Below are 23,290 nucleotides of genomic sequence, written 5' to 3'. Positions count from 1 at the left end.
GCAAAAACATCAAAAGGAAAACAAAATTGTCTACATAAAAAGAAACGTACCACATATGAACGTCCAAAGGAGTGAAAGATCGAGGTTGACTAGAAGAACAAAAAAAGGATGTAACAATAACTAATCAAAAATTAATAAGAAATACAAACTGCAAGACACGAAAGAGGCACCACACAAATCAATTCTTCCCTACCCAACAGCCCCCAAAATTTTAAAATAAAAAAATGGTATAACAAGTCAATCAAATAAACCCACTGTACAACCCACAGCAACCAACCCCTCGCCGCACCATTGTACTCAAAAAATATTAAAATTAAAGAAAAATCTCACCCCAGAAAATAAAAAAAACGTACCAAACCCACAGGCCACAGTAATAGAAAAAAAACATAAAACAAGAAAAAAATATGAAACCTACTCACAGCTAACTAGCAAAACGAAACTTGTACATTTTGCTGACTATTTTCAGAAATGCTTGAAACAGAATAAAATTTAGGAATACCCTTCCTCCAACAGTATTCATCCAAAAGGCCTTGCAAACATTGAAATCCTTCTCTTTCCCCACCCAACAATAGATTTTACTGTCCCCCAATACCCCTCGATAGTGCTGGTACATGCCCCCGTCTCATAACCTTTAAACTGAATACTGTGATTTACAATCAAATGATGATAACCCACGTCACTCAACCTCTCGAAGGAAACAAACCCATCCGACTTTAATATTGAACCTTCTTCCACATATTCTTGTATTAAATACATTAATACTTCTTTCGTACGATTTGCAACGACCCTCAATACAACATCGGCACAATCCCCCGCAGAAACTATTGCCCCAAAAACCAAAAGCCCAGCCACCTCATGTCTCCTTTCATACTTTCTCTTTCCAAAGTGCGACTAGTCTACTTCAGCTACAACCCATCACTCCCCCCTGCCGCCCCATCCTCCCCCCCCCCCCCCCCCCCCCGCCCCCCAAAATGATCCAAAATGAAAATCAGTCAACTACATGGCCACACATAACCCTTGTTTATATTCATAGCAAAAATACTAAGTTAACCTGACTATTACCTCTAAATTCAGCCTGGATCTTTCAAACAAGGCCCCTCTGGGTGTAGACCTCGATATACAATTTTGCTGCTGTGGGAAGCTTTCCCTTTTTGCCGTAACCTTGGTAGATTGCGCCAATGTCAAGCAAAAGTATGGGTAGAATGTCACATTTAAGACAAAAATTCAAACAATTTTCTACACTGCATAAGCATGGAGTTAGCTTCTTGCACGTGAGACAATCAGCCGAAGAAACGTATACAATACCAGACATCCCACTGACTACCTTCATAAATCGGTTGGGGATTTCCTAGAACCTCACAAATAAGTTATCATAACGCCAGCCATCACGGTAGCGTGATAGATTCTTCGATAGGCAAATATTCTTGGAAATTACCAAATCTTATAGTAAAGTTATGGTCAATCATTCCATCAATGAGAACTTTCGTTGTAAACACAACTGGCTCATCCATAGTGAAAAGCAATTGTATGAGAAATCAGAAGCTTATAAATCACGAACACTGTTATCAACAAAATATACCGAAAACAAATTACGATATGAAAACTAAAAAATTAACATCGGATTTTTAATACACCCGCATTACGAAGAAATCCAGAGAAATCATTTAACATTCATAACTACAATCTGCGACATAAACAAAGTAACATCACACATTACGTCATTGGTCAAAGCCAACGGCTGGAATCGGGCACTTGAACCGACTCGGAATGGCTTAGTATAGGATGTCCATTCGTCCTGTTTTTCCCGGGACAGTCCCGCTTTTTACAAAAATGTCCCGCTGTCCCGAAAGTTTTTGGGGGGATGCTCAAATGTCCCGTTTTTTTATGATTCCGCTTGGCTAGAGTATTTTACGCTACTGGTTGTTTGACTTTCTATTAACTGCTCAATTATTTACGCTACGAAGCGTGTGATGACTTTCAGCATATCCCAAACATGTACCGAACTGTCAAAAATCGCAAGTAATTGTAAACGCACTATAGGTTACGAATAACAGCGAAGATTCTTCTCTTCTAAATCGATCCCCTGAATCCATCCTTTCGGTCCAGAGATACTCTACACCACTAATACTTGCTCTCTGGCTTCCGTCAGCACACTGTTCATGTTTTGCACTGTGCAATCACTGTTTCATTATGCCAAAACGAAAGTGCAGTTTTAACAGCAATATAAAAAGCAAGTTTCCTTTTATCACTGGTGGTGGAGAAACTGTAGAATGTACGTTGTGCATAAAAAAATTCTGTTGGTCATAGTGGAAGGTCTGACATTGTGAATCACATTAAGACGAAGAAACATCGCATGAATGATCAAAAGAAAAGAGCAAATAAATGCGTGAGTGTAAACTTAAAATCAGTCTCATAGCCTTAAGTCAATGGACTGTACTACAACATTTGTTAAAAAACATTTCAATCCTAAATTCATATGTGGACACACAAAATGTAATGCAATAATTTCAAATGTTATTGCATCGTATGCATCTCAGCAGGTTTTGAATGAACTGAAAAGTGCTCGATTCATTTCTGTAATGATTGATACATCGAATCATCTGGATTTGAAGTTGGTTCCCCTCCTTATCAGATATTTTCACCCTGAAAATGGCATCACGGTGAAAGTGCTCGAATTGGTTAATTTAACTGGAGAAACTTCACATTTACTTCAGAATTATGTGCTGGAGGTTTTAAAGAAATATGATCTTGAGAGAAAGGTGATTGCAGTTTCTATAGACAACACTAACACCAATTCTGGTCGTAAGCAGAGGAAAGGAAAATACAATTTGTTCTATAAACTGCAACATAACACAGTGAATAATATAGTAGGTGTTGGCTGTCAGCACATGTGGTTCACAATTCCTTACAAACTGGCTCAGATTGCCTACCCATCGACTGCCAATTAATTGTAAACAAAATCTACCAGCATTTCCACATATATACAGTGAGGGTTGAATCTCTGAAGTAATTCTGTAAGTTTACTTAAACTGAATACAAAACTGTACTTGGGCACAGCAAGACAAGGTGGCTATCTCTGCTACCAGCATTGGAAAGAATTGTAGAGATATTTCCTGCTTTGAAATCATATTTCATTTCCCTTGATAAGTGTCCTGTGATCCTCAGACAATTCTTTGATAACCTTGTGTCTATTCTTCTCCTACATTTTCTTGTTAGCCAGCTAAAACCTTTCTCCACAACAATTAAATGTATTGAGAAACAAGAAATCACAATAGTGGAAGTTTATCAAGAAATAAACAAATTATTGGGCAAATTACAATGTAGAAAATCTGAATGATTTCTCACATCTTTGCACATGAGACTCTAAGAAAGCTGGAAGAAGAGGGTGAAATTACTGAAGAACAATTTCATATTTATGGTGACATCTTCTATGACTCTTGCATTGAGTGTATTAAAGAATGGTGTTTACCATTTCTCACACCTTTTAAACCATTTGACTGGGTTAATACTGAAACGGAGCAGCTACAGTGGAAGGATATTCAGGATTGTTGTGTTTTTTTTAAAAGGAGTGTAACAAATTTTCCTGTTGATGAAGACGAACGGTTTGATGAATTTTCATGTGCACCGAACTTCATAAAAAGTGAAGAAGAAGACAAAGAAATTGTTAGTGCAACGTGGTGTAAAATATTTGCTTATTTCAAAAGTAAAAACATTAACATGAAAAACATTGGTGGAGTTTTGTCTGGCAATTCCTGGGTCAAATGCTGCTGTGGAACGTGTGTTTTCGTTAGTGAAATCTTTGTGGTCAGATGAAATAAAAAACAACCAGAATGAAACTTGAAACAATGAGGTTCTTGCTCATTGTCAAAACACACTATAATGGTGTGTCGTGTACTGACTTTTGTGATACAATTTCAAACGAAAATGCACTTCTTGATAAAGTAGATAAAAGTGAAAAGTACGGTGATAGTGTGGTAAAATAATAGTAAAAAGTGATTTGGGGTCATCTGAGTGCACGTTGTAAAGGTAAACTTGGACGTGTATTAAACTTAGTCGCCGGCCGCGGTGGTCTCGCAGTCCGGAACCGTGCGACTGCAGGTTCGAATCCTGCCTCGGGCATGGATGTGTGTGATGTCATTAGGTTAGTTAGGTTTAATTAGTTCTAAGTTCTAGGGGACTGATGACCACAGCAGTTGAGTCCCATAGTGCTCGGAGCCATTTGAACAATTTTTTAAATTTAGTCAATACCATATTTATGTCCCGTTTTTTTTTTCTTCATTGTCCCACGTTTTTCTCTAATTTATTTTAAATGTCCCCTTTTTCAATGAAAATCAAATGGACACCCTAGCTTAGTAGTAAAGAATAAATGTATTATAACTTCACACAAGATGCAGCATTTTTTCACACATCTCAGTGCTTATGACTTCCTATCTCTTAAATTATCTGTCGTACGGGTGTAGCAGTCGGCTTTGACCTGTGACGTAATAACTGCTGCGACGTCACGTTTTGGTTCTTATTGGGAATTGAATTTCTGTGTAGCCCATAGAACATGTGTTATCTATTGTCTATGATGCAACCTAACATTCTGTATCGTAATTCCGTTGGTTTATACAGAAAGTAATTTGTTAATCTTTGCAAAGGATTTGAAATTCCTTTTGAAGTATTGGTATCATCGCAAATTATGAGGCAAGTGCAGGGCCAAGTTCTGCTCCTGATGTTGAAGATGTGAAAGATAGCAGAAACAGTGAACGTTTTCCTTACGAGTGTTTCACTGTTGTGAAATTGGCCGATGAATTGAGGGAACGACAGACAGTGGAATTTAATTACTTGCTATCGTATAGCATACTTGTGGCAACGACGTAACGTTTTCCAAGGTTTCGAAGAAACGCACGACCGATTTCCTTATGTGGCTCTGTGCTTAAGATCGTGTGTGGCAATCTATTTGTTGAAGGGACGTGGTCTGAGAAATAAAGGCTTCCCATGAAAAGTTTTTTATGACTGTCTTACTTTTTCGTTTATTTTGTTTAAAATCTCCTACTTGCTGCTCATGAGACAGAAACAAATCGTAAAATTTTTATAGACTGTTATTTGTTTTGCTGGGAAGTTGGTTTTTGTTATGAGGAGAGGCAAAATTGGTGGGCTGGTGCTCCGGTAGAAACTGACAAATCGCAATTTGCCAAAAAAAGAGGCGTACGGCGTACGGCGGACCTGGAGTCATATTAATTCTGTGGCTGGTGCCATGTGTAACAATGATAGCTGTTTTCTTTGATAAGGGTGGTCCAGGGGCGGAATCATATTTTTTATCTGTCTCCAGGGGTGTTAGCCTTGTCAGTGGGTAACCCACTCACAAGAGCAGAAAAACTGTCATTGTTCAACCTGCTCGCGAGAGCTGCGTCACTAAGTATAATAGCTACTGTACTAACCCGTGCTTCCGTGCTAGTGGTTTTACAGTTATTCTGTGGCTCTCGGGTGCGCCAGGCCGTCTGTAGTTGCTGCCGGATTCGTTACAGTTGGTTGTCCAGTTTGCGATGGCGGCTGCTGAGCTGCTCATTCTCTGTACGTTTTGTTTTTCTCTTTGTAGATGTTCTCATAGGCCGTAATCATTTTGTGGAGTTCATCTCACAGGGTTGCACATTGTAATGCAAGGTCCATTGCGGTCACCATGTCTAGCAGAATAGGGGGAGGGTCTGAGGTGCAAAGCGGACTGTCACTGCAGACGCCCCCTATATGGTGTAGTCTGTCACCTTGTAATAACAGTCCCCTGCTGAGATGCACGATGATGCAGTAATGATGGAAGATGTCCGCTCTGAGCACTGGTTCCATCGTTTTGGCCACAAAGAAAGTCTATGGAGATGGTGTGTGGTTGTCTGGCCAGAGCATCATGGAGGTTGTCCCCATCACTGCTGAATCATTTGCCACTCAGAGTTGTATGATTGAGGGCTTGTTATCTCCTGTAGTCAGATATGGGGGTAGTGTGCTGATGTTTACACCTGTATGAACCAACAGCTTCTGGTGTAGCCGGCAGTTGCAAACAAATAGTTGTGTGCTGCCTGCCCGTGTGTGAGTGGCATGTTATGTGCTTTGGTATCTCCAGTACACAAATGGGCTGGTGCGCCTAGGCCAGTCTGCCGATGTACTTTGGTTAGCCACACGGCAGTCACCAGCGGAGTGCATTGGCCCCAAATCGTGCGTAGCATGAAGCCAGTAGTAGTTGCTTGTCATTTTGTGTTGGCTGGGCTGTCGCGACCCGGGCGTCAGCTCTCTCCCTTGTTTGTTTATTCCCTTCCATGTGCTGTGACTGTTGTGGCGCTGCAGCAGTTGTGTTTTGCAAGGCAGCTAGGGTCCAGTTGTGAGGGGGGAGGAGGTTACCGAGGATCTGAGTGCAGTATTTTCGACCGTGTCTTCACTGCTGCCATCCTTGTCTGTTGTGAACCATATCCGTCACTGGGATGGCGGTCATAGATAGGTGTCCTGGCACTGATCAGTGTCCTGTGGCGTGTGAGGGCCAGCATCCTATAGGCCAGTTGTAGGCGTGTTTCCAGTGGCATCTCTGCATATACTAGAAGCGCTTTCTGTATTTGCTCTGGGAGCTTGAGTAACCATAATGACCATAGACTGGTCTGGTAGTAGGTTGTTATCAATTTTCAGGTGAAGTTTGCCCTATAACACTGGTGTGTCGTCGCCCAGCATCGTCTCATTTATGGCAAGGAGCAGTTGTTGCTCCAGTGTGCGTAATAATCGTTGCAATGTTAGTAACTTCACCATTTCATACTTGTGCACAGTTGGAGTATTTAGCAGTAGACCACTGACGAGATCTACTTGTTCACCGAGATTGTTGAGAAGTATTAAAAGTTTGCTCTGGGTTTCCTGGATTCCTGCTGTTCTCATCATACATTTGCTTAAAGCAAACCACACTTCTGGTGATTCTGCGTGAATGGGTGGGAGGTGGAGTTTGATAGATGGCGTGTACTTCTTTTGTGTTGGTCCCACTGAGTTGTCACTGTGCAGTAGTTGCATGGTGTTGCTCGGACTGGCTGTGGTGGCCTGATGAGGTATGACTACTGTTTCTTGCACATGTTGGCATGGTGTAGTGTGATATTCTGGATGGAACTGTGGTCCAGTGTGCAGCGCGGCTGGCGTTGTGGTGACATCAAACCCGTGGAATGGTGAGTGTCGCAGTGCAGCTGATATTTCTGTGCTGTCACCTGTGTGACATATAGAAGCAATGTGCTGATTGCGGAGAAATATAGTTCTGTGGGATACCACAGTTTTCTGCTGTTTATCCATGTGTCCACTGTTCCATTAGTCACATCGCACTTGCTGTGGTTGCATTGGTGTAATGAAATGTAGCTTGCAGTTTGGGTGGTGTAGCAAGTAAGTCTGTGTTAATGGCGTCAACCCCTCTGTCGTAATGCATGTCGCAGTAGGTGGGGTGAAGTCATGGTGGGTCGGAGGCCGTCGTGGTTGGTCCGTGCAGTGCGCCCATAGGATCAGTGGCATGTCATGTAACCATCACTGCCTGGATAAATTCGTGGTAGATGATCAGCCGACGTGGTATGGGGTTCACTATAGATGTGGCGGTGATGTGTGGCTCGAACTTGACGACATTCGCTGTCAGTGCTGGTGGTGTAGCAGTCAAGTTGTAATTCTGATATCCATCTTGTGGTTGCAGTGCTGTTGAGATGTCTGTTGTGGCATCCTGGTAGCTGTTGATGTGTGGTCATGGTAAAACAGTCATATCGTGAGTCCGTACCAGCATGCAGCAGGCATCAGCGTATCCCAGTGTGAGCTGGGGTGTGGGGAGTGGTACGACTCGAGAATGGCGGGGTGGGCAGCAGGATAGCGCCATTATTGATTACTGCAGATCATCGTCGTCCCTGCATTATGTGATCTGACGAGGTTAGTGTCCACATAAGCACTCGTAGCACTAATTTCAGCGCTGATGTGACAATGGTTGCATTGTTGTGAGGCTATTAAACACACAAGTATTGCAATTACTGTCTTGTAGTGCTGAAAAGTCGTTAGCTAAATACTCGCAACATTTGCTATCGTCGGCCTTAGCTGGCTGACCGTCGGTGTGCGTAGGATCCACGTCGGCGAGGTGCTGGATTCTCATGTCAGGTGGAGGTGGAGCAATGTGTTACATGAAAAAGGTCATGCAGTTGTCAAAACACTCGGGGTCACCAATGCAGGATTTTGGTAATGGACATGATGTTCATGATGAGTAATGACTGTGTGTAATGACTGTCAACATTACCGATTCAGATAAATGATATTTATTTACACACATTATACATACACACACAACTTAAAACACTTGTTGTCTCAGAACACATTGTCCAAGGTCCAGAGATACTGTTTTTGCAGCAATAGTCTTGGGGAAAGGAGTCCATAGAGCTTGTGTACCCACAAATATTACTGTGGCAATAAAACATAAATGAGAAAAAAGCTATTTAATTGAACAGGAAATGCGCCATTAACAACAACAAAACACCGTGCACATGTCTGCCAACAGCAAAATGTGTCAAAGGCCTTAGGATGAAGACCGTGCAACACCGCGTAACAACAAACTGCTTCCGATGTGCGTGACGTCGCAATGTTTACACTCGTTCGTTTGAGCAGTTGCCAGTGGGCTTATGCATATGTACAGTTCAGTTGCATGTGAGCTTTATGCTCGTGGCTCCTTGAAATCAGACGCCCAAGCTGCCAGATTCGCGCATGCACAGACCAGTCTGAGTTGCAATGGGGTGGGGAGTTGTCTCCATGTGATCCATGTTTACAGTTAGTGATTTTGCTGTTTCCTCTTCATTTATGCCTTCCATGTCAAATGAAAAAAAAATGGGTTTCTGTGGCCAGGGGCTATCAAGCGAATTAAAATAGATTCACGTAATTACGAAAGGTTGAAATGTATTATTAGTTTCAATTTTCTAAAGCCATTTTATTGCCACGTTCGTGGCAGTCAAGCAATAATCGGCTTGCAGTACAATGAAGTGATTTTTGTCGATTTTCCTCTGAGGCAGTCAATTTATTTGAAACAAAGCGTTTCACCACAGTAAAGGTGATTAGTGTTTGTCCCGTCGACAACGAGGTCATTAGAGACGGAGTGCAAGCTCGGGTGAGGGAAGGGTTGGGAAGGAAATCGGCCGTGCCCTTTCAAAGGAACCATCCTGGCATTTGCCTGAAACGATTTAGGGAAATTACGGAAAACCTAAATCAGGATGGCTGGAGACGGGATTGAACCGTCGTCCTCCCGAATGCCAGTCCAGTGTGCTAACCACTGCGCCACCTCGCTCGGTCGCCACAGTAAAGGCGTGATCCAAATGTTCCCTAAATTTCAAGTACACGTTTTCATCTTCTGGCAGGTATGGCATTTTGCCATAATAAAGAACGAAACATGAGATAGTATAGAACAGTATTGCAAGAAAGTTTACATCTCGAAAACCACACTGAAAAGCTTAATATCAGGTTGGGGCCTACTTAATTGTGAATCTGGACATACAAATGTGCACTTCAAACCGAATTATACATTTTAGTACGGATTACGAAATTTTGGTGCTCTTGGAGCATCCCCTGAGATCCTATTTAGTTTGTGACATTCACATGTAAGAACATACAGCCGCCTTAGCCATCGTAGCTGCCCATGCACAATAACACCGGTTTTCTGGCGCTCTATGGCAACTGCTGAAACGGACTTATTTCTAACAGGTCTTGCGAAAGTATTGCGAATATTAGTTTGGAAACTGTTATTTTCAAAGTAAATTTTCTTTTACGCCAAGATGAATGTGCAATGAATTTCTCAAATCACAGAGAGTTTTTGACTTTTGTTGAAAACTTTTAACACATTGAGCACTGTCCACTTATTCCCCATCAGATCTCACCCCCCCCCCCCCCTCCGATTTTGTGGTTCAAGGGCCCAGTGGACAACCCATCAAAACGTGAACACAGATAAAACATGAAAAAAGGAAGAAGGTGCACTAAACTACACAAAAAATAGAATCAGTGAACGGTCCAAGGAAAAGAAATGCAATATAGAACGACCCCAAACAGCGACGGCCTCATGGTTAGGAGATTACAGTGTTGGACTGCCAAGCAGGCGAGCCGTTTTTGAGGATACAGGGTACTTTTCTGGCTCAATATTACGTAAAAATCAACACCTATTTCTTTAAGGAACTGTTTATAATGTATATGTTTTACAGATTTTTTTTGTTGATATCAGGTAATGCAGCACACTTTCTAAATAAACTAGAAGTATTTTGAATATGCTTTATTAAAAAAAAAATTACAAAGAAATTGATGCAATTTTTTTTCCAAAATGCTTCCTCAAACTAAGGTAGCATTTAATCCAATGTTATGCATTTGACAGAGACCAAATTTTTTACCAGATATGCATGGCATGGTGGCTAAGATACCAGACCTGTTTAATTCCAACTATTATATGTATTACAAGGATAAAAAATATAATCTTAAATTTTAATTTTTATAACTTTTTTCCTAATAAAAACGTTGTTTCTTCTATAATTTGGTTGGTCCTGCAATAAAGCTTAGGTCTGCTAGATAAGTATTGACTATTGCAAGTTACAGGAAAAAAAATAGGACAATGCTATATATACTTAGAAAATATTTGTATCTGAATTCTGAAAAATACACATTGCAGGTAATTGCGAATGAAGATCTGAAGCATAGTCTTCATCATGCAGCATTTATTCAGCTCCAAGCTTCTTCTTGGCATTCCTTTTAGCACTTCTTGCTTCTTTGGTAACTTGAAGATCGAATCTTTCAGCTTCATGCACCCCTTGTCTGTCACATGCAAGCAATTGATTTTCCATATTAGAGCCACATTTTATGCCTAAATTTCTCTGTACTTCCAACCTTCCTATCACTCCTTCACTGAAACATATCACTGCATGTAGTACACCAACTATTAATGTATTTAGTCATACAAAAACATTCTTGGGTAATCTTTTCCATATACAAAGGTTGAAACTTTCATTTGTACTCTGAGTGCCCCATGAACACATTTACTAAGGAAAACAAGATCACTCATGTATCCAAAAATTGGTTTCATTTCATTCATAACAGGCTCAGGAAGAGAATGCTTATCATGGTATATTTGACCACTTTCCTTTTCTTTTCTTTTCTTTTTTGTAACAACACCAAGAATCTGCTCCTTTAGGGCAAAGTCGGTGAACAGGGTGGTTATCTGTGTACAACTTATGAAAGTAGGTGGCCCATACAGATTTTGTCATTGCTGTAGCATCATTCAGAGGTGACGTACGTCTAATAGCCAGTCCATAATAACTCTGAAGAAGGTCTATTTCCGTTTCTGTAAATCTGCATCAGCCAGAAAGTGATTTTTCCATCAGATAAAACTTTCCTTTCATTTCTCTTGGTAGCTTCCTCGATCTAGCGCCCATCCTCTTTTACACATGTCCACAACCCTCCAGTTTTGTTACCAAGCAATCAACATAAACACTGAACTCATTAATTTTATTCAAAGCTTTAGAGTCCCCACTGCCTAGGTACTTCGTATATATATAGTTATAAATGGGCACTGACCTTCCAAATATTTTTAGAGCTCCCTCACACTCCATACTTCCACTGTAACTATCATAATTCTTAGAATACTGATGTACAATATGTCATTCAGTGTTACCATGGTAGGTATGGCAGTACTTAGACACACACTCACCATCAATAACTTTTCCATTCTTCAGAGACGTAGTACTTACAACAAAATTCAAGTAATCATGTCCTCGATGTTTCTGTGTCCCATCAAGAGCAATACTAATGTCCCTGGTTCTACTAATATTTACAGTATCTTCTACTGCATGTTTCACAGATGCTTTAGACACAACCATCACGGCGCCTAAAAAGCATTTTCATGTACTTGCTGAACCTACTGGGAGTAAGGTCCATTAAACCACAAAACGTTTGAGCAGACTTTTTCCTTTTTCTTTGCCTGCATTGCATACACTAACTTCTAATTCACATAACATGAAATATGCACAATGTTCAAAATCGTTTTTGAGGTAGGTTTGTTGCAGGTGATACGCAGAACAATTAATTTTGACGCTAAACCCTTTCTGCTACTTTGTTGTTCAGTTATTTCCAGATAGCCTACACCATCACATTGTTTACATTTGCCACTTCCTTTATTAAAGAAGATGAGATGCCCAATTCAACAAAAAAAACCACTACAAACAGCGACATTGTTAACACAAAAATTTGAATCGCCAGGAGTCGTGCCATGTGGGAGTTTCTTCCCTGAAGAACTGATACATAAGTTACTTTCAACAATGTGGCTTGATTTTTTTTGTGAACTGGTTACCACGGAATTTGATTTTATTGAATTTCTTGATGCATAGCATAGTTCGTATTTATTGCACACTAAAGGATATGTACTTCCACAAATATATGTAGCACTTGGGCAACAAACATTCTGTAACACATGAACCAACTTCTTCAGCTAAACAAAAGTAAATACTAGCAAAGATAATAATTTACAAACACTAGAAACCTGCACTGTTACCGACATATACAATGTATCATATGTATAATCGCTGGAAACAAAGTTTACCGTTCTTTTCGAAATAACACTGGTTTCTGTAACAGAAAAAAAGGTGGCGTGGTGGCCTACATGACTGTAACTTTAAAATTTTGTATTATAGAATTTAATAGAGTCATAAAAAATTCGATTTTTCCAACATTTATAAGCACCCTGTATCCTACATGAGGTATAAGGACCTATAATGACAGTTGATTCTGCACAACTATTAACAGCTCAAAGGGGAACTACAAATGTTTGATGACAAGGCGACAAGTCAACCAAATCCTCCACAGGTAAATATGTCTGTTGTGTCATACACGGCTTTAGTGACAATACATGTATCATATGATAGGAATATCTTTCCAGTGTGTGTGTTTTATTTTATGTACTTATTTTTATTTATTTATTTATTTCATTCATTTTCTGTAGTCCCATTAGCGATAAATCGCTTGGATGTAGAACGTGTCATTTACATAGATTTGAGACACGTAATAGTAGAATTTGGAGCAACACACGCAGCAGAAAATTAACAATTTATAAAGCTTTATTTTTTGGGGAAGAAATTATCTTTTTTTTTTTACTTTCTTGCACCGTTAAGTTTAATCTTTGTATAATGTTAGGGAAACTAAAATATCAATTACACAGACTTTTTAACAAAGTCATAGGTACGGGTTTCATATCAGGACTATTTGAAATTTTAAAATGAGCTCAATGGTTTTAACATCATGAGTCACACTGTCATATACGATACAGGGTGGTCAGAATAGCTCATAATGATGTTGCAGGGGAGATTGTGCTGAGAAATAACTGTTAAGGGAAAAAAACTGATACACTACAAGCATTGAAATTAGCCAGTTAGTTCATTTCACGTGCGGATGCAAGCTGTTGCATGCGCCAAAATGCAGACATCTTTGGATCCATGAGTAACCAGTTGTGATCAAAAGCCATGTGGTTCGGCTTGAGGAAATCAAATTAATACCAAGTTTTGCTACACTTGGATCCATGCGTTACCAGTTGTGATCAAAAGCCATGTGGTTCGGCTTGAGGAAATCAAATTAAGACCAAGTTTAGCTACACTGTCTCTGGAGGGCAGTTGAATTTGCATGCACGACAACCTGATTTTAATCTCGCCATATGTTCTTTCTGTTGGTTGCCTTCTAATAGAGATCAGCTCCTAACTTAAGAAAATGTAGAGAGAGGGGTTTTGACAAATTATACTGCCATCTTGAGGTGGTTTGAGCTCTTCTGTCCGTGTCAGCTAACACACAGATTTGTTTTTGGAGAGGGTCTGCCTTGGGCAAAATACAGTGAGGGATAAAAAGAAAAATTGTGAAGGCAGATCCTCTCCAAAAACAAATCTACTTAAACCACTAGATTCAGATCATCTACATACATAGAACCCTGTGCCACACTATGTTGTCCATGGTGATATTCAGTCATGGATATATCGTTCCAAAGTATGTCCATGACTAAAGGATTATGCACTACATACAGTGGCAAAATGTTTTATGTATTTGGATGAAACCACCAATGTGTGTGCTGTGATTAGAATAATCTTGTCTTCGTGATCTCTCTGGGAGCAATACATTATGTCCATATTTAGGACTTCTGATGCCCCAAGGCCAAAAAAATCTCTACTGTTCGTCCCATCCCCTCCCTGCCGAGACTTGAAATACAGATATTTATTGAAGTTTTCCTAACAAATGGAAATGTTTATCTACCTGTTTAATATTGATCTACAAATGTTCTTTTATTATTTACTTTTTAGAAGGTACCAACTTGCACAAAATTATGTTTCCTGACTTTCTGAATACGGGTGCACAAAATAATCTCTATTAATAGTTTCACTATGATTCTTCAGTTTCATATCTGTTGAGCAAACAGTCGATAGGTGTACTGCCAGTCCGTAGTGTCCATTGGGCTCAACATTTCGGCAATTAGAAATGTGACCATTGTCAGGTACTCTACCTAACTAATCTCCTAAGGACACGCAGAAGACTTTATATCCCACCCAGTGCAAGCTGTTCCCTCCATGTCAACAGTTATGGAGACACTAGCATCGGCAACATTAATGCTGCTGCTCTGTCTGACCTTCGGCTATAATCCCTGCAAGACTTTGGAACCAGCACTGGATCTAATTAAGGAGGGGGTCAATAAACATAACATGACCAGGGCGAACAGAGGAACTACATCAATGCTACAACAGACGCCAATGCAAATGTCTCCACGACTACCAACACGTAGGTAATGGCTTGCAGTGGGAGGGTATATATAATGATCACGCGCCAGCTGTCTCTCATAGAAGATTGTGCCCACATCAGGGCAACAAAATAGGTGGCAAAACCAGCAGTTCTGACCAGCTTTTGTAGGCTTTACTTGGTTGTAAGGTGAAAACTGTAACTGTCTCCACAAGTTTCTCCAAATAAATTCCCAATTTGGGGACATAAGCCCCCATCCTCTTACCCAAGGCATCAGTGATCAAGCAAAATGAACGTGCAAAACAGCTAAAAATTTCCTCTACCATGGCTGCAATCAGCACACCTTTCTCCATAAGGAGAGGACCACAGAGCTCAGTTGGTCAGTGCAACTGATCATAGGAGCATGGATGATCACCAAAGTATTATGCCCACTGGACACTAGGGGCTGGCAGTACAGTTAAGACTGTTCAATCAATAATTTCATTGTTTGCCAGCTTTCTCTGAAGAAATGTGCTAGTACAGTCTTTTGTGGTACCATCTTCAAACTGTTGTTTTGATTTTGAACACTCACTTTTTTTATTTTGTTGCATCCAATTCACTGCAATCGGTCTTCCACAATTTCACAAGGGGAAGGTGCTTGTTCCCTACCTGCATTTCTTGAGGATTTTTTAAAAACATGAAGATGCACAAGTTTCTTCAGTGCTTTTTCTGGTACTTTCCTTTGGCCAGATATCGAGACCAAACCCCACTCAGCCACTTTCTTCAGTGATCAAAACACAGCAAATCAACATCCGTTAGCAGCAGAGTAGGAATTATATCTGAAGTCAGTGCTAACTGAGTTAACAAACTAAAGCGAATTGTATTAAGTAATCTACATGAAAATGATACAGTGGGCACCTGCTATTACATGTAGCTTTATATGCGAAGTAAGAAAAGTTAACATAAAGGTGATGGTAAGATAACTCATATTTAACTGATAGAAGTTGAAAAAATTATATTAATCAAACATGCTTGAAAGTTTAAAAAAATATATTGTTTTGTTTATGAACCAGAAAAAAGTGCACAAATATTTTTAATTAAGTTTACAAAACCATGCCAGTGTTGACCTACCTTAAAGCTATTTTAATCACACCATAACAATAATCAGGCAAAAATGAAACATGGCCCTGGATACATATGTCGGACCCATATCAAATAGGACTACAGGTGACACTGAATGGATAAAAAGGACGGCAAGGTCACAGGTTTGTTTGAACTATGGGAGGGTGTCATGCAGAAGCTGACAGATGCATACTGTCCTCTGGAAATCTACTTAGAAAGTTTCTAGAAGATGTGATGAATTTAGAAATATATTACAATTCTCTATTTGTCACTCCCAAATGCATCGCAAAGACAAGATTACATTAATTACAAAATGGTTCAAATGGCTCTGAACACTATGGGACTCAACTTCTGAGGTCGTTAGTCCCCTAGAATGTAGAACTAGTTAAACCTAACTAACCTAAGGACATCACACACATCCAAGCCCAAGGCAGGATTCGAACCTGCAACCGTAGCGGCCTCACGGTTCCACACTGCAGCGACTAATTACAGCATGCACAGATGCATATAAGTGATCATTCTTCGTGCAGTGCATACGTGAATGGAAAGCTCTAATAAATGGTACAATGAGACATACCCTCTGCCTTACATTTGAAAGTGGTATGCAGAATGTATATGTATATGTAGGGGTTTCTAATATATTTCTGGATTCATCACATAAAGCTGGTTCTAGAACATTTCTTAGCAAGCTTCCACAGGATAGTTTGCATCTACAAGCATCTGCCAATTCTGGTCTTTCAGCATCTTCATGACACTCTACAATGGGTAGAAGAAACACTTTACAATTCGTATGCCTTTCTTTGTATCACTTCAGTGCCCCCTGTTAGTCCTGATTTGTCCAGACCCCACAAACTTGAGCAGTATTCTAGGACGCAAAATATGACTGACTGTTTATGCAGCTTCTTCCACACAGTACTTCATTATAGAGCGCTGCATTATCTGCAAAATATCTGAGGTTATTAATGTACTATAAGGACAGCAACAGATACACATCCTTGAGGCACACCTTAAGTTACTTCAACATCTGTCAATGACTCTACATCCAAAATAAGATGATGTGTGGTCTCCAACATGGTATTATCTCTCCAGTCACAAATCTGGGTTGATACTCCATATGAATACACTATCAAGAATAAGTGTATGGTGATACTACCTTTTGAAACTCAAGGAACACTACAGCTATCTGATTGCCTTGATTCACAGGTTTCAGGTTGTTGTGTGAGAAAAGTGTGAGTTGGTTTTCACATGACTGATGTGCTGGTTAACATGGAGGAGGTCCTTCTGCTCCAGGTACCTCATTATATTTGAGCTCAGATTGTGTTCTAAGATTCTATGACAAATGGATGTCAAGGATAGTGGACAGAAGATTTGTGGATCACTTCAGCTGCCCTTCTTGTCACTGGGCATAATTATTTGCTTGAGAGATCTTCGGTATGTTATGTACTGTAATTAGATATGCAAAAAATGTACTCACCATATGGTGGCAGGAGAACACACTTGACAAATGTATTATTTACACAAACTTTCAGAGCCAGTGGCTCCTCTTCCTGGCAGAGGGCTTGAAGGGCAAAGAGAGGGATGAAGGAAAAGAACTGGTGATGTTTAGGGAAAGGGGTAGAGTTCAGAGAAGTCACTCAGATCTCCAGGTCAGGAGAGACTTACCAGATGGAATGAACATGAAAGACTGATCGTTGGGGACTGCAACGGACGAGACTTGAAAAGCTGTGAGCTTACAGGTGGAGGGGGGTTGTTTTGGAGAAGGAGACCAGGCAGCGAGGTCATTGGTCTCATCGGATTAGGGAAGGATGACGGCCATGCCCTCTCAGAGGAACCATCCCGGCATTTGCCTGAAGTGATTTAGGGAAATCACAGAAAACCTAAATCAGGATGGCCGGACGCGGGATTGAACCGTCGTCCTCCCGAATGCGAGTCCAGTGTCTAACCACTGCGCCACCTCGCTCGGTTACAGGTGGTGGTGGTGGTTAGTGTTTAACGTCCCATCGACAACGAGGTCATTAGAGACGGAGCGTAAGCTCGGGTTAGGGAAGGATTGGGAAGGAAATCGGCCGTGCCCTTTCAAAGGAACCATCCCGGCATTTGCCTGAAGCGATTTAGGGAAATCACGGAAAACCTAAATCAGGATGGCCGGAGACGGGATTGAACCGCTGTCCTCCCGAATGAGAGTCCAGTGTGCTAACCACTGCGCCACCTCGCTCGGTTACAGGTGGAAGAGTGTCATATGTAAGACAGAGATTACTGCTAAAACAACATGCACAAGTTAATAAGAGCAAAAAGCTAAGTGCATTGTATGTGATAGAGGTGGGAGGGAGATAGTGAAAAGTTGAGGTGTCAGAAAATGAAAGATGTAGGTGGCAAGAACCCTGGGGGAAGAATCCAGATGACACATGTGCATGCTCTGCAATAGGATTTTGTGTTTTGCCATTATATTAGTCTATCTGTGCCTATTCATGCTAACTGACAACTTGGTGGTAGTGTAAAAGGCTGAAGAGTTTTTACATAACAGCAAGTATACACATTGTTTCATAGGTGACTCTCTCTTTCATGGTCTATGTTTTGCCAGTTACAGGGCTGGTATAGATGATGGTAGAATGGTGACTAGGACAAGTGTTTGGTGAGGACGGTCACAGGGGGAGCCATAGCATAAGGATAACGGTGCTGAAGGAGCACACACAGTCTGACATGGATACTGCACTGGTCGAGAGGGCGACAAAAAGCTGTTCTACGTGTGGTGGGCAAAGTCTCAGATAGAATGAACCCCATTTCAGGGAAAGGTTTTAGTAAGTCATAGCCAGCTCCATGCTACTGGCTGCATGGTTTGTATATCAAAGCTGATAAATAAACGGAAAAATTTTGCTCTCCACTTTTTTCACCTAATGTGACATTCCTGCCTGAACTTTGAATAGCCCTATTTCATCAAACTTGCCTTCTCCTATACTGTGCGATGGAAGCTGTGCTTCTCAAAGATAAAATTTCTGTTTACACCATTCTGCTACTACCTGACCTATGGCAGCATGTTCTATTACTATTTGCTTATTGTCTGCAATGTGGTTGGCCACATTAGTTCTACAGTAACACAAGAGTGTGATGATCATCAACCTACAAAAATCATAGCAACTTCTTTCTATTAATTATGATTGAGCAGTTCTAACAACTACCCAATAGTGCTGATGTGGTTACATAAAAATCATGAAGACAAAGAACAGTTAAAGGGATTATTATTTCACGACTGGAATTTAGGGTCTCAAACACTATATCCTCCTTAACAAAGAGTTCTAGGGAAAAACTGCACTTTAATCATGTGCTTTTTTCCTCTCTCCATGAATTCAAAATTTAGCAGCAATCTGTAACCAAACAAAGCTTCAGAGTAAAGCTTTTCAATTCACATTCGTCTAATGCACTATATACTATTTTCTGACAGACATACCGTGGTAATGGTGGTGGTTGCAGTGGTGGTGGGAGCAATAATACCTGCATATAGATATATTCACTCTGTTAAGTTTACACTAGACATTATATTAGTCTATCATGTGTCAGGTGACTGCCTCTTTTGTTTCAGACATGTAAGTCTTCATTATATTAGAGCAATCCAGTAACCAAGAAAGACCACAAACCTTCTGTCTCATTAAGAGTAGCTCAAAAGTTTCTGGAAATGTCAATTCTGAGCAAAATAGTTCCTGTGATTTAACATCCTATGCTAGTTAAGAAAGCTGGCTCTTGGCATGATCAAAACTGCATTGACCAGACATTAATGTCTTGGTAAATAGACTCTAGAAGATAGACGGAAAGTTTGTCTGCAAAATCCTTGATGTGGTTGCTTACAATTCCATTTAGAAAGGAGGCTCTCAGCATAAACTCATCGAGGGCATATATGTCACAAGATATTCAATCTGATAAAAAAACACATTTGGCGATAAGATTTTTTAAAATCTGTGCAGAACATGCTTATAACAGATTCTTCAAACTTAAATATGGCTGGCCATAGGGTTCAGTACTGTCTCCAATTCTCTACCAATGCTCTTGCAACCTTAAAAAATCTCACAAATATATCTATGCTGATGACATCATTCTCATTATTCAAAGAGGAAATTTCAGTGAAGTGGGGAACACACAGGTCAAAGATTATTACTTCTTAGAAATGGTGCCTGTGATTTGGTCTAGAAATAGCTACAAGGGTAAGCACCTGCACTTTCGTTTCAATTGTCTTTAGGTTTGTAACAAAGTTTGATGTGCTCGCCAGTCATTAAATACCACCATCTTCTACACTCATGGCAGATTTCAGTACCATCACATCAATTCACTTCGTATCCTTACTAAGTAAACATGGAAGCACTACCCTCCGTTTGCACCAAGAATAGCATTCTATTTTTTGTCTGAAAGTGCCTGAGGAGCATAAATAAGCAGAAGTCTAAACACAATATGGGGACAATGTTTACTGTGGAAAATTGTTTACCTACAGACTGAATAATTCAGAAGTGGCCAAGCAAGTGTGCGGGGCAATAAAATAGCAGAACGTCCATTCACACCAACTATTTACACATATTAAGAAAGTCTTGTGGCATGATTTTGAATAATAGATAAGTGACTGTCAAAGTGGCAAACCAAATGCACAATAGTTTTAGTTGTGCATGTGAACCTTCCACAACAGACTCATTTTTTATGAAGTCTGCACAAGATGGGTCCAAAACCAACTCACGAGTGCAAGCACAATTGCGTGAGAATGTGCTACTGGACTGTCATACTAATGTTTTTAAAACAAATCACTGGAGACTAAACATAGTTTCATCACTTTGAATGAAAAAGCAAATGCCAGACAATGAAAATCAGAGTCGCTCCCATGCAGGAAAACTGATGCTCACAGTATTTTGGGATGCCAAGGGCCAGTCGGGAATGTTACTTGGAAGAGGGCTCAACAGTAAATTATCAACATAACAGTGATATATTTTGCAACGAATTGAATGCAATAGTTCAAAACAAACACCATGGTACTGTCAAACGGCATTATGATTCCCCCTCCCTGCCATAGAGCATTCACATGGCACCGCCAACACTTTTCAAGTTTTTCAGCATATGGATTTCGAGATGTTGGAGCATCCTGCAAACATTCTCACCACCCTCCATAATTCCATTTCTTTGTTGCACTTAAACATAGTGCATGAGGCCAACAATTCACCTGTGCTGAATTAAATCGCGCTAAACTTAAAAACTTTTCTTCGGAGGGTATGGAAAGCTTGCTAAAGATGAACCAAGTACATTTAAAAGCTGAGTGACTATGATGAAAAATGATAGTTTACATTTTTGACTGTTGTTGTAATACATTAGAAATACGTTTTGCAGATACTTTTTGACTTATCCTCAAACATTACATGTCAGCAACACGAAGGTCAGGCTCAGGAGCCACTCTTTCTGATACACTCATATTTACAAATACCTGGGTGTAACCTTAGATTTTTAACCTACCACTACCATCCTGAAAAAGTTGCAGCTAAAGTTCAAACAGTTCCCAAACTTAACTGTTTGATACCCAACTACACCACCAAATGAGAATCTAATCTGCAACTTGGCACTCTACTCCTTTCCAAGGGTTACCCATACCGAGTATCATCCAGCCTCCTGATATCCCACAACAAACACCAATGTGAGAGATCAATGGAGAGCCCGAAGCCTTCTAACTTCACTGTGTCTAGTTTTCTACTTTGTAAATACATTTGCATGTACAACATATGTTAGGAATCAATTGGTAATCTATCATCAAATGAGAGAAGAGCGATACAAACAGCTCTCATGAGAAAGTCTTACATAAATGTAAAATTAGTTAAGAAAATTTTTAAATCAACCACAGATGCTCCAAATTTTGACAAAAACTCTTATATCACTTCTACTTAAAACTTTGATTAACATGTTTCATTACTTTTTTCGGTATGGACATCTGCCAGATGATAGTCATCTCAGACTAGAAACAAAAATAAAATTAGTACATAATATAGTGCCATTCAGTGGTTTTCAAGATTTCTTTCATGATTCCATGCAAACAAAAAAATCTTTACACGATTCAGATGCTTCTTCAAATATTATGTCATTTGTGGTATACAAATGGAGCATTAAAACAATGCTTCTTCCAATATTATGTTTGTGGTATACAAATAGAGCACTAAAACGTGCTTCTTATGTGTCAAATTCCTGACAATTCTAAACATTAAAAATCTATACTTTCTCTCATTTCAGGGTTCAATGGTTATCTAAGACTGGTAGTCCTGGAGCAAAGATTGACCGCTGTGAATTCAAAAACTGGGAGTTCCTGGCAAGACAAGATTTCAGAGGATTCAGTATCAGATTCTGAGTGTTTTAAAATCACACCAAGAAGAAAAACATGCAAAACTTCTGTTTGCATGTCTAAATTCCTTTCTTTTCACAGTGCTGATGTCTTAATTTTACATCAACAGAAACATTAATTCACGCATATTTACACGTCATCCTCAAACTTCATGCTTGACCTGAACCATTCACACCACGTATGCGTACACAAATATTAATAAAACTTTCTGGATGATTAAATCAAAAACACACACAACTTATGCAAGAAGTATCTTACTTGCAAACATAATATGCAAAAAAGACATCAGCAGACCAATAGTACATGTAACTGCCAAATTGTACCTTAATTTTTGAGAATTAAAGTATTTTATGTGTTTTTGTTAAATGTTTCTTATATTTTGTGATTGTATGTACGTTTATGCACCACCTTTACTGTTTTTGTAAGGACAGAGAAATATAAAAGATGAACACAAGCATAACTCATATTTGTGTGTTAGCACTGCTGCAAACTTCATTTCCTTGGTTCTACCATGCAAAGGAGTAACACAATACAGGTGCCTTTGTTGGATTTTACAGCTACATTCATAATCCACATGTTATGAATGTGTGTCTCACGGACCTCAATTCTATGTTGAAAGATAAAGGTAAGACAATAACCCACAGGTTGGTTTAAACACAACAGTGTTTCACTGTGCATGGTCCCACTGGAGCTGTTATGCACGTATTACTGACCTGAATAAACCTCCATAGGAAGATACGACCACAATCATGTCAAACATCGTTGCTTTTGTGATCCCAGGTGTCGAGGTGTGGCAAGAAACAATGTTGCATGGGTATACTGACTTCAAATCTTTCAACACTGTATGCTCACTGTTCAATGTTATTGTGACACTGTACTACTTCCTTAAGAGTGTCTTTTCAGGAGTGCAGTTGGCTCTGACTGCAACTGTATCAAACTGCGCAAATGAAGCAGCTCTTAGAATGAGAGGATATTTGGCGAATGGACTGGCCTAATTTGGCCTGCCCATTTCCCCCCCCCCCCCCCCCCCCCCGGACTTAAATAGTAGCATCAAGTAAGTTTAGGATGCACTGGGGAGACATTTGCAGCATA

At 40.0% G+C, this 23,290-nt stretch overlaps 1 protein-coding gene across 1 annotated transcript in view; it reads left to right on the top strand.

Annotated features, from left to right (window-relative positions):
- LOC126279058 (acylphosphatase-2) overlaps positions 1-22,564 on the top strand; it is a 132,745-nt gene extending 110,181 nt beyond the window's left edge. Inside the window, exon 3 of the mRNA XM_049979489.1 lies at positions 22,090-22,564. Within this exon, the coding sequence (XP_049835446.1) occupies positions 22,090-22,204 (115 nt within the window). The 3' untranslated portion in view covers positions 22,205-22,564. The remainder of the gene's footprint in view (positions 1-22,089) is intronic.
- Positions 22,565-23,290: the final 726 nt, after the last annotated feature.

The sequence above is a fragment of the Schistocerca gregaria genome, chromosome 6 (assembly GCF_023897955.1).
Source record: "Schistocerca gregaria isolate iqSchGreg1 chromosome 6, iqSchGreg1.2, whole genome shotgun sequence".
NCBI classification, from domain to species: Eukaryota; Metazoa; Arthropoda; class Insecta; order Orthoptera; family Acrididae; genus Schistocerca; species Schistocerca gregaria.
The sequence above is the reverse complement of the archived record's forward strand: the minus strand, read 5'-3'. Positions and strand labels throughout refer to the sequence as shown.